The sequence below is a fragment of the Temnothorax curvispinosus genome, unplaced genomic scaffold, assembly GCF_003070985.1.
Source record: "Temnothorax curvispinosus isolate PA1 unplaced genomic scaffold, ASM307098v1 QBEX01007416.1, whole genome shotgun sequence".
Classification (NCBI taxonomy): Eukaryota; Metazoa; Arthropoda; class Insecta; order Hymenoptera; family Formicidae; genus Temnothorax; species Temnothorax curvispinosus.
Genome location: NW_020217196.1, coordinates 6,890 through 23,351, shown reverse-complemented (window position 1 = coordinate 23,351; position 16,462 = coordinate 6,890). Strand labels below are relative to the sequence as shown.

The 16,462-nt window shown below is 47.0% G+C and overlaps 3 protein-coding genes across 3 annotated transcripts; 2 read left to right on the top strand and 1 right to left on the bottom strand.

Moving 5' to 3' along the window:
• Positions 1-9,460: 9,460 nt before the first annotated feature.
• LOC112457030 (protein ALP1-like) lies at positions 9,461-11,439 on the top strand. Its single transcript, XM_025019901.1, has 3 exons — positions 9,461-9,722; positions 9,897-9,992; positions 10,065-11,439. Exons 1-3 carry the CDS (start codon positions 9,508-9,510, stop codon positions 11,053-11,055), a joined length of 1,302 nt encoding a protein of 433 aa, XP_024875669.1. The 5' UTR covers positions 9,461-9,507; the 3' UTR covers positions 11,056-11,439.
• Positions 11,440-12,420: 981 nt separating this feature from the next.
• On the top strand, positions 12,421-13,696 carry LOC112457028. The gene is made up of 3 exons (XM_025019899.1): positions 12,421-12,574; positions 12,659-12,827; positions 13,159-13,696. Exons 1-3 carry the CDS (start codon positions 12,421-12,423, stop codon positions 13,694-13,696), a joined length of 861 nt encoding a protein of 286 aa, XP_024875667.1.
• Positions 13,697-13,872: 176 nt separating this feature from the next.
• Positions 13,873-15,987, bottom strand: LOC112457029 (protein ALP1-like). The gene is made up of 3 exons (XM_025019900.1): positions 15,591-15,987; positions 15,321-15,416; positions 13,873-15,248 (listed from the first exon to the last, which is right to left on the bottom strand). The coding sequence occupies exons 1-3, from the start codon at positions 15,803-15,805 to the stop codon at positions 14,258-14,260; spliced, it is 1,302 nt and encodes a 433-aa protein (XP_024875668.1). The 5' UTR covers positions 15,806-15,987; the 3' UTR covers positions 13,873-14,257.
• Positions 15,988-16,462: the final 475 nt, after the last annotated feature.

Below are 16,462 nucleotides of genomic sequence, written 5' to 3'. Positions count from 1 at the left end.
CTTTTTATTTTATACATATATATATATATATTTATACTCTACATATTAAACTGTCTATGTACATTGGTGGAGTCCTGGATCTCCACACCGGACCGCTAAGCGCTTTGCGCTTATTCGCTCGATGTCGCGGCGGTCGTTGCCTCGGCTTCCGACGTCCTCCGCGTCTGGTGCGCAGCCTCCTGGCCGTTCGTCCCCGGCTGTTCACCCCGTGAACGTCTGTCGGTCGTTCCGGGTCGCTGGCGTTGCAGCTGGATTATGGGCTGCTTAGCCGGCACCGGCTTGGTTGCCCATACCCCTTTACCGATGTAGTACGCATCGGTCAACGCCGCCCCGGTCCTCGGCGAGATCGTGATGCTTCTGGCTGCGTCTGGTGGGTCGCGGTCATCGGACGGCTGCAACCTCCCCGTCAAGTCGAACTCCGAGGTTCCCTCGGTTACTCGGCTTTTACCCGACTTGGCAATCGTGCGTTGCCGCGTCTTCGGCGTTGGGGTTGACTGCGCTTTACGCTTGACCGCCCGTTGCTGGCGGTCCATTCGGTTTTCCTTCTGCAGGAGGCTCTGAAGCGCCATCGCCGCTTGAAACGCTTTCCGCTTACTTCCGACGTTCTCGATCGTGATCACCGTATTAATTTCGCGCTCGTATCTTACGCATCTTTGTTCGTCCTCCGCTTCATCGCCATCATATTCCGCTTCGGACTCGCTCGTGGCATCGCCGCGTTCGCCTTCGCTCTCGCGCAGCGCTACCTTTGTTGTCATCGGCGTTACCGTAGCTGTTTTTGTGGCGTCTGCCGTTGTTATTGTTGCCACTGTTTGTACGGGTGACACGTTCTGGCCTATCGTCCTCGTGTTTGCTTTGGTGACGTTCATCGAATTGCGCTGGATCGACGTTTCGTTCATCTCGTCGCCGTTCGAGCCGTTTGGACGTTCCTCGTGGCTTTTCCACGTTTATCTCGCCGTCTTCTCCGTTTCGTTCGCCGATGCGCCTGTCTCCGCTCCGTCCGCCTGGCGGCTTGCGTCTCGGCTTTCACCCGTCTCGCTCTGTCTCGCACTCGACGCTTGGCCTGTCGAGGCTGTCATCTCGGACTCGGATCTCTCCTCATCCTCCGCGCTCGCCTCATCGCTCTGTCCTTCCTCGTCGTTGCTCGGTATCGCAGGCGTGGATTGTCGCTCGGCCGTTGCCTCCGTCGTCGTTTGTTCTTGTACCGGGCCTATCGGCGGTAGCGCCGGTCTCGCCGGTGACGGCGGTACCGATCTTACTTGTCCGTCGCTCCGTGGTCGCGCGTCATCCGCTTGCGCTTGGTACTCAGCGCTTCGTTTGCGTTGCGCCTCGTCCCTGGCCCTTCGCTCGTCCACGAACGCTCCCTCGTTCTCCTGCGGGCCTCTCTCGCGTCCGCGGATATAGCTGCGCGCTCGGATACCGTTCCCGTCCACGTCGATAATTATGCGGTACGGTGGGACTAGCTGTTCCTCCATGTATCGCTGTGACACCGTGACCAATGCCGTAGCTATTTCTCGGTCGTCGTCGGGATGTCGGATAGATGTGTCCACGCATCGTGTCCACACCCGTCGGCGGTTCTCCTCGCACGCGGAAATCGCTCTCGCCAGTCGTAGATTCGCCTCGTGGTCCGCTTCCACCTGCTCGTCCTCCTCGGGTCCGATCGCCGGGAGCTGGGCCGCGTATGACTCCCCGTACTGTATCATTTGTCGCGATTGCTGTCTGCTCTCCAATATTCGACTCACCGCTTCGATTTCTCGCGTCAGCTCGTCGCGGCGTTCCCGATCACGCCGATTTATCGGGCGTCTCACCGGGTCGCCCCGTTCTTCGCCCGTCAATTCGCGGAACGGCATCACGATGCCCGTCGAGCGCTCTTCGCTGTTGTCCGTCACTCGCGTGCGATCGACTCTGCGTAACGTTATTCTCGCCGTTTTCCGATCGTTCGGTTTTACGTCTGTCGCGCGTGACGTTCTCCTGCCCACTGACTCGTCCGTCGCGAGCGCCACGCTCGATCTAGTTCGTCGGTCGCGTTTTTGTTCTTTTTGTTTGTCCGCCTTATTTCCGCGTATCGCAATTCCGATGCGTTCGCGCAATCTTATCGTCACTCGCAATCGATCCGTTGCATCGGATTTCACTTTGCCTTTGCGCGCCTTTGCCGCCGCCGTCGTTGTCGACTTTTCCTCACTATTATCGATGCCGTTTGTCGCGCGGATCGTCGTCGCGCCTTTCTGTTCTATATTCTCACGTTGTCTCGCGTATTTCGGCTCGCTCGGTCCTTCTTTCGCGTCTTCGTCGACTTCGCGGCTATTGTCGCGTTTGATCGATTTCTTTTTCGCACCGTTTGACCTTCGATCGTTCGTTCGCGGATCGCGTCACTCGCGTCACCGGTGAATTCCGCTTGCGGTTCCACGCGGAATCGTACGTGTTTTCGCGTTATCGCGGTCTTCCCTGTCGCTTGGCTGTTCCGAGTTCCCCCGCTGTCCTCCTCTTCGGCTGCTTCCGCTTCCTTCGTGGATTCCTTTATCCTTCCCGCTGATGGATCGCGCGTTTCACCTACTTCGTTCTTCTCGTAGCGTCCCTCGTACCTTGTCGTCTCGCGTTCGTTTCTCGATTCTCGTTGCTTCGGTACGTCTTCGTCCGCCATTACGTTTCGGTATTCCGGATCATACGTGGCCATGTACCGCATGTATCGCACTTAATCTTCATAATCCACCGTTGACCGTTCATCGTCTCCTTCGTCGTCGTGGGTGCACGCGGGGTGGCTCATCGTTATCGCATTTATCCTTATGCTTTCTCGTTTGTCCTTGGAACGCGTTTCGGTCGGCGTCTTTTCGCTTACTGCGCATCGGTCGGTGCTTCTTCCGTGACTGCTCGGTTCTCCTTGTTCGTCGCGCCATCTCGCGATCTTTTGCTCAGTTGTCTGGTCACCTCCACCTTCTTTCGCGTTTCTCTTGCTCTCATCGATCTTCCGTCTATCACGGTCGGTTGCGCCCGACTCCCCGTCATCCTCGTCGTCGGTCTTGCTTCGGTTGTCCCTCTTTTGGCTATCGCACGCCTCCGACTCCCCGTCATTCGTGGAATCGGTCAGCGCTTCTATGTATTTGCTCACCTCGGTTGATCTATCGCGGTCGCGATTGTCCGCGCATCGCGGTCGGTCGTCGTTCGCGAGAGGAATTAGCGCGGAATCGAGTGGCTTCATACTTCCCGTCTTATTTTTCGCACGCTCGCTCAACATATCGCAGCGCGACGCCCGTCGCGTGTGGTTAATGTCGCCGCTCGTTCGCTCAACGTGTTTAATCTCATCGCTTCTTATGTATACTATTATTTTTGACCGCCCCAATGTTTCGTCGCGACTAATCACGTTTGTTTCGTTTCGCCGCGGTTGTGCGCTTTCGCGAAACTCTACGTCCATCGCTTCGCCGCATGCGAGCATCATTCGATATTTTACGAGAAAATCGATACCTAGCACCACGTCGTACGCTAAGTTCTCTACGATGAAAAATTTATGGACAAACGTCTCGTCTCGATATTCGAATTGAATTCGCGCTTTTTGCGATATCACCGCGCCTCTCTCGGAGAACGCTCCTCGCAACGTAAATTTTTTGATCGGCAACATTTCCATACGCTCGTCGGTTTCTCGCAACTGTTCGTAAAACGCTCGCGTCATCGCGGTCACCTGCGCCCCCGTATTTATCAACGCGCGCGTCAAACACGCGCCAAACTTCATCACGATCATCGGCACGTCGGGTTGCGTCACACGTTTGCGTTGCTCTTCCTCCATCTCGCGATCTAGCTTGCGTATAATTTCGCGCGTTCTAATTATATTTATCGGACTCGACGATTGTTCATCATTGATCGTCGCGCGTTCATCGTCATTGACGTTGCCCTCGTTCACTTGGCTCGGCGCCATCACCGTTGTTGCCTTCGTCTCATCAGTTTCCGCTGCTTCGTCAGCGTTTTTCGGTTGCTCGCGCTCTTTCGCGCTACTTATCGCGCAACATGTTTTCTCAGCGCTTTCCGCGTAATCGTCCTCGCTCGCTCGCTCGTGCGCTCGCTCGTCGAGGTCTGATTCGTTGCTACGCGAACTCTCCTCCGTATTTTCATATCCGTTTGGATTTTTCTGTTCGTCGTCGTGCGCGGTCATGGTAATCGCGGCCATTTTTCTGCCGCCGCTTCTCGCGTTTCCGCGATCGCGCTTGCGCATCGCACCACCGCTGTTGCTACCGCGGCTATACGTCGCCCTTTTATCGCGATCTCTCGTGTAACGCGTCACTTTCGGCCTACCCGCGTTATTGTCACTGTCGGGTAATTCCGTAATGTCAACCGCGTTGCCTCGCTCACCGCGTCTCGCGGTCGCCGCTCGATCGGTCGCGTCCGTTCGTCTCCAACCGCCGCCGGTCGTCGACGTTGATCTCTGTTGTTGTCCGCCACCGGTCGCGTCGGTCGCTGATCCACGCGCGTATCCGTATGCCGCTCCTCGCGCGTCGTCGTATCGCGCGTTCGCGCCCGTCGTCGCGGTTGTCCTCGCGTTACCACGCGCCTGATCTCCCCATTGTTGACCGCTTCCGCTCGTTCCCGATCGGTTTGCGCTTTGCGCGTTGCTCGCTGACGCGTTGTTCGCGCGTCTCGTCGCTTCTCCGCGCAATCGTCGCGTCTCGCGCTCATTTTCAATCGTGTCGAGCATAACGATCATTTCATTGACCGTTCGGACCACCGATGGTCTCAACTCGCGCGCCACGTCCGCGTCGAAATGTTCGCGCAACGTTTGAACGATCTCCTCGTCGCTCATCGGCGGTACGAGAATCTTCGCTTGTCGTGCGATCGTCAACGCGTACTCCGTCATCGTGCCGTCGTTCGACTGACCCGCCGATCGATATTTACCGAAGTAGATCAATTGACGGAAACGCATTTGCGCTTGAGTTCCCCAAAAGTGTTGTACGAACAGTCGTTTGATCTCGCGAATGTTCTGAGCCAATTGCATCTCGAACCATTGGCTCGCCGGTCCGCGCATACAACGCCCGAAATAGAACAATTAATCGTCCTCCGGAACGTTTTCGTAGCGCGCCAGCTTTTCGAATTTCTCGACGAAACGCATCGGGTTTTGTTTGTCGCTCTTGCCCCGGTAAGCGATTTCATCGAACGGGTTCTTTATCCACCCGCCCCGCGGTAATCTAGCCCCGAACGGCATCACCGTCATCAACGTTTGCTGCTGTTGCAGCGGTTGCTGCGCGTTTGAGCTCGTTGCGTTCGCGCTCGTTGCTTCGCGTTGCTCGCGCGCTCGCTTCCCGCTGTCGCGCCTCCGGGAATCTCTTCGTTCGCCGTCGTTCGCGTCACCCTCGCTCGCGTTTTCCTCCGTGGCGAATCTCCGATTCTCTCGTCGCTGCTGAGTTCTCAACCGTTCCAGCTCTTCCGCCATTCTCTCCATGGCCATCGCCATCTCAGCGTTTTGCTGCTGAATCATTTGTACGGTCTCAGCCGTTTGTTCTTGTCCGCCGGTGAGATCGAGAATTCTGTTGCTATTCGCGCCTTCGTCGCGCGTAATTCGCTGATTCACGTTCAATAACATCTCGTTCAGGCCCTTGTCGTTCGATTGCTGCTGCGTATTCGACGCCATTTCGCGCTGGTCGTCGGTCACGCTGCTCTCGCTGTCGCGACGCTGTTTCTTCTTATTCGTTCGACGCGATCTATTGGCCGTTTGTTCGATTTGCTGTCTCAACGCTTCTTCCGTCACCACGCTTCGCGATCTCGTGTCTGTTCTTCTAGGCGGTGGCGTATGCTTCAGCCGCGGCATACCACCTTTCCGATCGCTTTGTCCACAGCGCTCCTCGTTACGCCTCGCGCGTTCTATCTACTCCCCGTCACTTTACCTATTCGACGTTACTCGATTCGTTTCGGTATATCTCAACGCTCGCCAAATCCGTGCTGCCCTTGCAACGTGTTTGTCACGGAATCGCTCTGCCCGGTCGTTACATACGCAATAGTCGACTCCCACGTTCGTTTGACGCCCGTTGTTTTCGATCTGGTCTCGCGTTTTCCGAATTTTCACCCTTCGAATCTTCGCGTCTTTGCTCATTAGTGACTCTGCTTCCTACTCAGCGTTTTACGCTTGTTTCGCGTTCCGAACTTCCGTTCGCGATACGCGTATTTTATTTATTTAAAAGAAAAAATTTTGGATTTTTCAGGCCTCTGGCCTTTGTTCTTTTTTTTCGGATGGAAAATTTACTGTATTTCAGCCCTCGGGCTTACCACGGTATCGCGTACCTTGCTCCCGCGTTGGTACCACGGTCCGCTTACTTCTCAGCGCTTTGCGCTTACTATCCTTCACGCTATGCTTTACTCGATTTACAACACTGCTCGCTCCGCCGCGCAGCCTCGGAATCGCCCAAAACGCCCGTACCCTGATTCACGCGATTCGGTTATGTCACGATCGCTTTCGCGTTTTCGCAACTCGCTTCCTATAGGTGCACGGCATTTTTTCGCGCGTCTATCCATTTTACGCTTACGTCGGTTCGGATTATAACGGCTTGATACGAGTTTAGCGGATTTTCGGGATTTATTTTAACGCGATGCGTCGGCAAGACACTTTGCTGTGCTCGACGACTTATTCTCTGCTTGCTCTTCGCGACTCGTCGCGTAATTTATTTTCGCTGCCTCAGCAAGACACTTTGCTGTGCTCGACGTCTTACGTGCTTAGCGTGCCTCAGCACTAGATTTGTTCACCCGCGCACGGGTTTTCCGATGAGAGCCGGCCGTTCCGTGACCAGTCTCCCCTTTTGCATACGCTTACTTCTCAACGGCTTGCGCTACCTTTGATCATACGGGGTCGCGCGAAACGTCGTTCGCGTGTTCGGGACATTTGTTACGGCCGCGAGTCGTCATGCGTTCTTCGCGAGCCTGTCACCACTAACGGAACGTTGTAATACGCTTCTTCGAACGCGTTGCCCGTCCTTTCGGCCGATCTACTAATCACGCTCTACCTTATCTTCACCCGGTTCCCTTTCGCGTTCTGAACGCTTACTACTCCGCGGTTTGCGCTACCTTCGATCACGGGTACGCGCGAAACGTCGTTCTCGTGTTCGGCGCAGTTGTTACGCACGCAAAGGATTGCTTCTTCTTCGCGCGCCTGCTACCACTAACGGAACGTTGTTACACGCTTCTTTGAACGCGATTCCCGTCTATCGCGATCTACTTATCACGCTCCGCTCTCCTCGCACTTCTTCTTCGCGACTTCTTCACCTTTATTACGCTACATTTGCTGTTTGTGCAGCGCTCTCGGCGCTCGCTCTGCGTTTCCGCGTACCGCTAGGTTTTCAACCCTTTACGCTTACCACGTTACCTTCGATTCACGAACTCGCGCAAAACGTCGTTCGCGTGTTCGGCACAGTTGTTACGCACGCAAAGGAAAGCTTCTTCTTCGCGCGCCTGTTACCACTAACGGAACGTTGTTACACGTTTCTTCGAACGCGTTGCTCGTACTCCCGAATCTACTAATCACGCTTCGCGCTTTTGCAACGGTCGTTTCGTTTCGCTTCGCGCTTGGCACGTCCCAGCTCGTGGATTCTCGCTCACGCTTGTTTCGCGGGATTACTATCTCGTAGACACGTCATCTGGAAACGGCACACGTAATTCGGCCCGTACAGTCCTGTCACGGTCACCAGTGTTTGCGGGTTGTAGCCCTGGCCGTGCGCCCTAGCTATCGGATGCAGACGTTCCCCGTGTCGTCACGCACATCGCCCCGACAACGCATCCCCAAGATTACCGGTTTTTGCGTTTTCTCCCCTACTAACCACTGTAGCCGGACGGAGGATCGACATTAACCACACGCCCTCGAGATCATTAATTATCACGGTCGCCACTCGATTTTAACCTCGGCCTATCGAGAAAGATACTAATGAATGACCAACCTTTCGCTGACTTTGCTAATTCCCTTCTCTACGACTCTGTTTCAGCTCCCATCTGTCTCCGGATCGACCCGCTGGACCTGTTGGACCTCTCCGTTCAAGGGACTTCCTTCGCTTCTGCTGGACAGCACCGCTTGGCTGGGCCTCAGCCTCTGTGCGTGTTCGTCGATGGAGGATTTCGGGCGGCCGACAGGCAAGATTACGATTGGGATAGGTATGTTGTGCCCTCCTTTTACGGCGGGACACAATGGGATCGTTTATCCACGGAGAAGGCGGGATTGATTATCAACACTTTTCAATAAATGACAACTTTAATTAATCACTCTGCGTACAATCGTTATTCGCGTTTGACGCCCGTTACTGCTCTGCTCCCTGACTCCGATTGCCCTCTCGTCTCCTGTTGTCGCCTCCTTTTGAATCCTCGTCCTGTCCTTCGGTATCGCTGAGTTGCTCGATCGTATTTGGGCCGATCGCGCAACTCATCTTTTGCCGATTCGGCGTTGCGTAATTCTCTCGGGCTTTCGCGGTCGCGTTCCTTATTGTTATTCTTGGTCTTTCTTAATACTATTCTTATTTTATTATTACATTTTAATTGGGGCCGCAACATCCCTCCCCCTTTGATAAAAGGAAACTACGGTCTGTAGTTTTCGTTACAATTTTTTCGCTGCTTATCCTATTTCTATTTCTATTTGGGTGGTTTAGTTTCTTTATTATTTTTGTACGGTTACATTTTTCTTGTCTTTTAATATAGTATTGCTGAGTCGCCCTGTACGTGCGGTCGGGCGCTTGCTCGTTTCTTATGTCCTTTTATTACATAGATGATTATTCCTACTATGCTTAATATAATTATTAGCGTAAGTGTCGATCCTACAGGATATATGACATAGGGATTTTTTATTAGGGTGTCTTGGGATTTTTCCAATTCTTTATTTATGTCGCTTATTTCTAGACTTAATTCCATTAATTCGTTCGGATTTCTAATTACAGGTTCTAATCTAATTTCTTTTTTCGCTTGTTCGTTAATATTTTTATTTTTGTTTGTTAGCGTTAGGTTAAAATCTGTTAAGTGCATTTCTATTTGTCTCATAGTCGTTTGTCTTTTTGTTTTTATAATAATGTCGGGTGTGGTTAGTTTACAATTTTCGATTATACTTAGTTTCCCTGTTCTTTTTATTTCTATTTTTTGTTCTGCCTGTTCATTACATTGAATCGTCAGCTGTTGTTTTTTCGGCGTTGAGAATAGCCACGTTTGTGGTTCGCTTAATGTTATCCATAAGGTTACGTTTGACAGTATTTGACGTTTCTCGCAGGTGTTTACATATCCTGGCGTTTTTACGTAAACTTGTACTTCGCATGGTGCGTCGGCTTTTACAAAATATACCGGGTAGTTTCGGTTACATACATATTTTATGCCGGGATTACGATGAACGGGACGCGACGGGACGCGACGGGACGCGACGGAACGCGACGGAACGCGACTGGACGCGACGAAACGCGACGGGACGTTATCGCCGTAACGTGAAACAGCGTGCATTGAAAAATGATTCGACAGCGTAGCGTGAATAGAAGGTTATTCTCGTTGGTAACTACCGTTCTTGCTTGGTAATTCCAAATGAATTCTGCTATGAGGCATTATCAGTTTCTTAACTTAATTTTGGCCGGATATTTGTATCTTCAACTGCGGAAGAAGAAACGAGTACGAACCGTTGGTGTGAGAGAGATTTTTCGGAGAAGAACCCAGTTTGGTGATGGACATAACTTACTTGAAGAACTCCGTTTCCGTGATCCACTCTTTTTTTTTATTTACACAAGGATGAATGTCGAAAGGTAAGATTTAATGATTGCCTAGTACAAAATATAATCATTTTTACAAGTTAATGTCTGCTTTCCTACATTCTGGTACCTCTTGATCTTGCTTGGTCTACTGATAAAGAAGCGCAAAAGATAAATATTTTTCTGGCAGAGAGTTTATTTTTACAAATTATATGTTTGCTTTCTTAGATTCGAGTATCTCCTGAGCTTGGTTGGTCCACTGATAAAGAAGCGAGAAATGTACACTGCTCTTTCACCCACTCAGAGGCTTGCTATGACATTGAGGTAAGATAATCAATGTTCGCTTATCTTATCAATTTCTCAGGAGACGATTCAATTTGTAAATTTGCTTTGCAGGTTCTTGGCAGCAGGAGACAGTCAGTATTCTCTGAGCTTTTCATATCGATGTGGCCAGAGCACAGTCTCTCAGATCCTGGCCGAAACAACTCGAGCACTTGTAAGTGTATTAAAGAGTGTATTTGTAAACCCCCCAGCAAATGAAGCGGAGTGGCGTGAGGTGAGTGCCGGATTTTGGGAAGAATGGCAGTTTCCTCATTGTGTGGGGGCCATCGATGGGAAGCACGTTCAAGTACAGGCCCCACAAGCTTCCCAAAGTGTTTATTTTAATTACAAGAAGACATTTAGCATGGTTCTATTGGCAGTTTGTGATGCACACTACAATTTCATCATGCTGGATGTAGGAGCAGAAGGCTCACAAAGTGATGGCGGAGTTTTTCAATCGTCTGAAATGGGTCGGCGATTGAATGATGGATCCCTTAACTTGCCGAATTCAAGTCACTTACCAGGAACTGATGTTGACATGCCCTACTTCCTTGTAGGAGATGCAGCTTTCCCTTTGAAACCTTTCCTGATGAAACCTTATGGCGAGCGCAACATACCCCATGACAAGTCTGTGTATAACTTCAGGTTGAGCAGAGCAAGGAGAGTAATTGAAAATGCTTTTGGCATTTTAGCGGCTCGTTGGAGGATTTTCCGTCACTCCATTATTGCTACAGAAGACAATGTAGAAAGCATAATTGAATGTGCTGTTTGCCTCCACAATTTCATCCGCAAGACAGGCGACAGGAAACTCAACCTACAATATTGCCCTCCTTCTTTTGTGGACCAGGAATTGCCAACTGGCGAACTGGTAGAGGGAGAATGGCGTGACATTGTCGCTGGGGAGAATGGAGCCATCATTGATGGTCCACGGATGGGAGTAAGAAATGCTGCTCTTGGAATTTTACAACAGAGAGATACACTGAAAGAGTTTGTAAATGGGCCTGGGGCTATGCGCCATCAAGACGATATTGCGAGGATCCGGCAAGGAATTATCCCCCTTCAGTAGCTGTAGATTTCGATAATTTGTCTAGTGTAATTTATTATTATTTTGCGTCATCATATATGTTGTTTCTCGCTTTTATTGATCAAAAGTTGTTCAGTTGCGTTCGCCGCAAGTGTATATATTACTGTACTTTATACTTTTTTTTTTACTGTACTTTTTTTTAATCAACCGGATATCTCAAATTGGAGAGAAATTCGAAAAGATTCCGAAGAAAGGTACAAGGGAACAAAAAATTCTCCATTCCATTTTTCAATTCTCTTTTTGGTTTTGTTGGTATTGGGTTCGCTATCACGATTACTGAATGGACTCACAATTATTCGCTTTCGATATCGCGGATACCTTTTAATTAATTCGACATACATAGAACGATAATGTCATGAGATCTACGCTTACGACCATGATATTTGAAATAAAATAAATAGAAATACGAAACATAATAAAATTGTGTTTTTATTGAAACACAAAGGAAACGTTTTTATTTTCAAATAAAACTCATTTCGTAAAACCTCTAACAATACACAATATTTAAATCGAACAATAAAGTAATATGTTAAAACACGTAATTAATTCGGTACTTCCGGTACTTTTAAATCTTCAGCCTCCTCTTCACAATCTTGAATGATAGATCTAAATTTCCTCCTGTACTTCAGTTTCAATCCCATATTTGTTAGACTCTTGAGGCAAGATTCAACACTTTTGCCAATCAAGACGTCTGGATCATTAATATTAATTAAAGGTGGTGGAGCAGCAGTACTAGATGTAGCCATAGATTTGTTCAGATTGACGAGAGTCTCTTTGAACATTTCAGCCGTTTCGTCCACCTTTGCCTTCTTGCACCGACCTGTAGGTCCTAAGTAGGGCAAGCTTGCAGCAGCTGATGATGATCTACACTCAGGTGAAGGTGGCGAGGGAGGAGAGCAGGTAGCAATCACTCTATATGGAGCACTATCATCATCCACAGCCTGCTCGCTCAATATTGTTGCTATGCTGCCTGAAGATGCCAATGACGGCGGAAGCGACAGCTCTTCATCTGTTGGCGACAAAGTTGGTAAAGATGTGGCTGCGGACATCGACGCCTTTGGTGGGAAATTATTCACAGATCTGCATCGAAAATAAAAAAATTACCCACCCGGGAAAAAAAAGGTTATATATAATTATATATAATTATATATAAATACATATGATTATATATGTGATTATATATGAAATTTGATTATATATGATTATATATAATTATACAGGCGATTGAAATATATTTAAGTATATATAAAAGGTTTATATACATTTTGACATATTATATATAAGTTCATATAATTTATATATAAATTTTATATAAGAAGCATTTATCCATGTAAATTATATATAATAATGGCCGGGCAATTATTCGAAAATACGATCAAAGACGCTTTATTAGTAGAGTGTGTGCGGGCGCATCCTGAAATATATGATAAGGCACATGCAGGATATAAGAATGTCGGATTAAAAGACTCTGCATGGAAGAGTGTGGCCGAAACAATAAATGGTAAGTTGTTGCAGTTATGTTGCATTTTCCTTGATTGGAAACAGTTTATATATGTTTCCTATATCTTTTGTGTCATGATTTTAGCATCGGTCATGGATTGTACGGCCAGGTGGCATACTCTTCGCGATAGGTTTGTGAAGGAGAAGCGTATTCTTGAGCAGGAGGGGAGGTCTGGAGCAGCGGCCTCAACCCGTCCAGAATGGCCCCTTTACAATGTCATGTCGTTTCTGACACCTCACATTAGAAAAAGAAAGTAAGTTTAGTATATGGTGATTTGTGAATTTATTCTACGTATTTTCGAATAATTGCCCGGCCATTATTATATATAATTTACATGGATAAATGCTTCTTATATAAAATTTATATATAAATTATATGAACTTATATATAATATGTCAAAATGTATATAAACCTTTTATATATACTTAAATATATTTCAATCGCCTGTATAATTATATATAATCATATATAATCAAATTTCATATATAATCACATATATAATCATATGTATTTATATATAATTATATATAATTATATATAACCTTTTTTTTCCCGGGTGGGTAATTTTTTTATTTTCGATGCAGATCTGTGAATAATTTCTCACCAAAGGCGTCGATGTCCGCAGCCACATCTTTACCAACTTTGTCGCCAACAGATGAAGAGCTGTCGCTTCCGCCGTCATTGGCATCTTCAGGCAGCATAGCAACAATATTGAGCGAGCAGGCTGTGGATGATGATAGTGCTCCATATAGAGTGATTGCTACCTGCTCTCCTCCCTCGCCACCTTCACCTGAGTGTAGATCATCATCAGCTGCTGCAAGCTTGCCCTACTTAGGACCTACAGGTCGGTGCAAGAAGGCAAAGGTGGACGAAACGGCTGAAATGTTCAAAGAGACTCTCGTCAATCTGAACAAATCTATGGCTACATCTAGTACTGCTGCTCCACCACCTTTAATTAATATTAATGATCCAGACGTCTTGATTGGCAAAAGTGTTGAATCTTGCCTCAAGAGTCTAACAAATATGGGATTGAAACTGAAGTACAGGAGGAAATTTAGATCTATCATTCAAGATTGTGAAGAGGAGGCTGAAGATTTAAAAGTACCGGAAGTACCGAATTAATTACGTGTTTTAACATATTACTTTATTGTTCGATTTAAATATTGTGTATTGTTAGAGGTTTTACGAAATGAGTTTTATTTGAAAATAAAAACGTTTCCTTTGTGTTTCAATAAAAACACAATTTTATTATGTTTCGTATTTCTATTTATTTTATTTCAAATATCATGGTCGTAAGCGTAGATCTCATGACATTATCGTTCTATGTATGTCGAATTAATTAAAAGGTATCCGCGATATCGAAAGCGAATAATTGTGAGTCCATTCAGTAATCGTGATAGCGAACCCAATACCAACAAAACCAAAAAGAGAATTGAAAAATGGAATGGAGAATTTTTTGTTCCCTTGTACCTTTCTTCGGAATCTTTTCGAATTTCTCTCCAATTTGAGATATCCGGTTGATTAAAAAAAAAGTACAGTAAAAAAAAAAGTATAAAGTACAGTAATATATACACTTGCGGCGAACGCAACTGAACAACTTTTGATCAATAAAAGCGAGAAACAACATATATGATGACGCAAAATAATAATAAATTACACTAGACAAATTATCGAAATCTACAGCTACTGAAGGGGGATAATTCCTTGCCGGATCCTCGCAATATCGTCTTGATGGCGCATAGCCCCAGGCCCATTTACAAACTCTTTCAGTGTATCTCTCTGTTGTAAAATTCCAAGAGCAGCATTTCTTACTCCCATCCGTGGACCATCAATGATGGCTCCATTCTCCCCAGCGACAATGTCACGCCATTCTCCCTCTACCAGTTCGCCAGTTGGCAATTCCTGGTCCACAAAAGAAGGAGGGCAATATTGTAGGTTGAGTTTCCTGTCGCCTGTCTTGCGGATGAAATTGTGGAGGCAAACAGCACATTCAATTATGCTTTCTACATTGTCTTCTGTAGCAATAATGGAGTGACGGAAAATCCTCCAACGAGCCGCTAAAATGCCAAAAGCATTTTCAATTACTCTCCTTGCTCTGCTCAACCTAAAGTTATACACAGACTTGTCATGGGGTATGTTGCGCTCGCCATAAGGTTTCATCAGGAAAGGTTTCAAAGGGAAAGCTGCATCTCCTACAAGGAAGTAGGGCATGTCAACATCAGTTCCTGGTAAGTGACTTGAATTCGGCAAGTTAAGGGATCCATCATTCAATCGCCGACCCATTTCAGACGATTGAAAAACTCCGCCATCACTTTGTGAGCCTTCTGCTCCTACATCCAGCATGATGAAATTGTAGTGTGCATCACAAACTGCCAATAGAACCATGCTAAATGTCTTCTTGTAATTAAAATAAACACTTTGGGAAGCTTGTGGGGCCTGTACTTGAACGTGCTTCCCATCGATGGCCCCCACACAATGAGGAAACTGCCATTCTTCCCAAAATCCGGCACTCACCTCACGCCACTCCGCTTCATTTGCTGGGGGGTTTACAAATACACTCTTTAATACACTTACAAGTGCTCGAGTTGTTTCGGCCAGGATCTGAGAGACTGTGCTCTGGCCACATCGATATGAAAAGCTCAGAGAATACTGACTGTCTCCTGCTGCCAAGAACCTGCAAAGCAAATTTACAAATTGAATCGTCTCCTGAGAAATTGATAAGATAAGCGAACATTGATTATCTTACCTCAATGTCATAGCAAGCCTCTGAGTGGGTGAAAGAGCAGTGTACATTTCTCGCTTCTTTATCAGTGGACCAACCAAGCTCAGGAGATACTCGAATCTAAGAAAGCAAACATATAATTTGTAAAAATAAACTCTCTGCCAGAAAAATATTTATCTTTTGCGCTTCTTTATCAGTAGACCAAGCAAGATCAAGAGGTACCAGAATGTAGGAAAGCAGACATTAACTTGTAAAAATGATTATATTTTGTACTAGGCAATCATTAAATCTTACCTTTCGACATTCATCCTTGTGTAAATAAAAAAAAAGAGTGGATCACGGAAACGGAGTTCTTCAAGTAAGTTATGTCCATCACCAAACTGGGTTCTTCTCCGAAAAATCTCTCTCACACCAACGGTTCGTACTCGTTTCTTCTTCCGCAGTTGAAGATACAAATATCCGGCCAAAATTAAGTTAAGAAACTGATAATGCCTCATAGCAGAATTCATTTGGAATTACCAAGCAAGAACGGTAGTTACCAACGAGAATAACCTTCTATTCACGCTACGCTGTCAAATCATTTTTCAATGCACGCTGTTTCACGTTACGGCGATAACGTCCCGTCGCGTTTCGTCGCGTCCAGTCGCGTTCCGTCGCGTTCCGTCGCGTCCCGTCGCGTCCCGTCGCGTCCCGTTCATCGTAATCCCGGCATTACTCCGTTTCGTTTACGGTCGTTTAAATCGCGTTCCTCTAGCGTTATGTAATTATGATTCTCTTTATCTATTGCTAATATGTTGTGAGTATTTCTTAGGAATGTGAAAATATTCGCGTGGTTATGGACAGGTAATGGTGTCGTTTTTATTATGTCATACACGGGGTATGCTACCACGGGAAATTTGATTATCGTGTAAATGTTCGATTTATCATAATATGCGTTAATTTCTACATAGTTTTGTATCTCGTTCCAATTTTCTAATCTAGTTTTAAAAGGAAAGTGGGATCCATGCGTCAATTGTGACGTTGCCTCTTTTAGTTCGGTTATTATTTTTTCTATTGGTAATAGGCGGGTGAGTATTACTCCTTCCCGCGAATATGTGAGGTAGTCTATCGTGTCTTTCACGTCTTCCATTAGATCCTCTGTAATTGTGGTTAGTATTAAAAGCTGT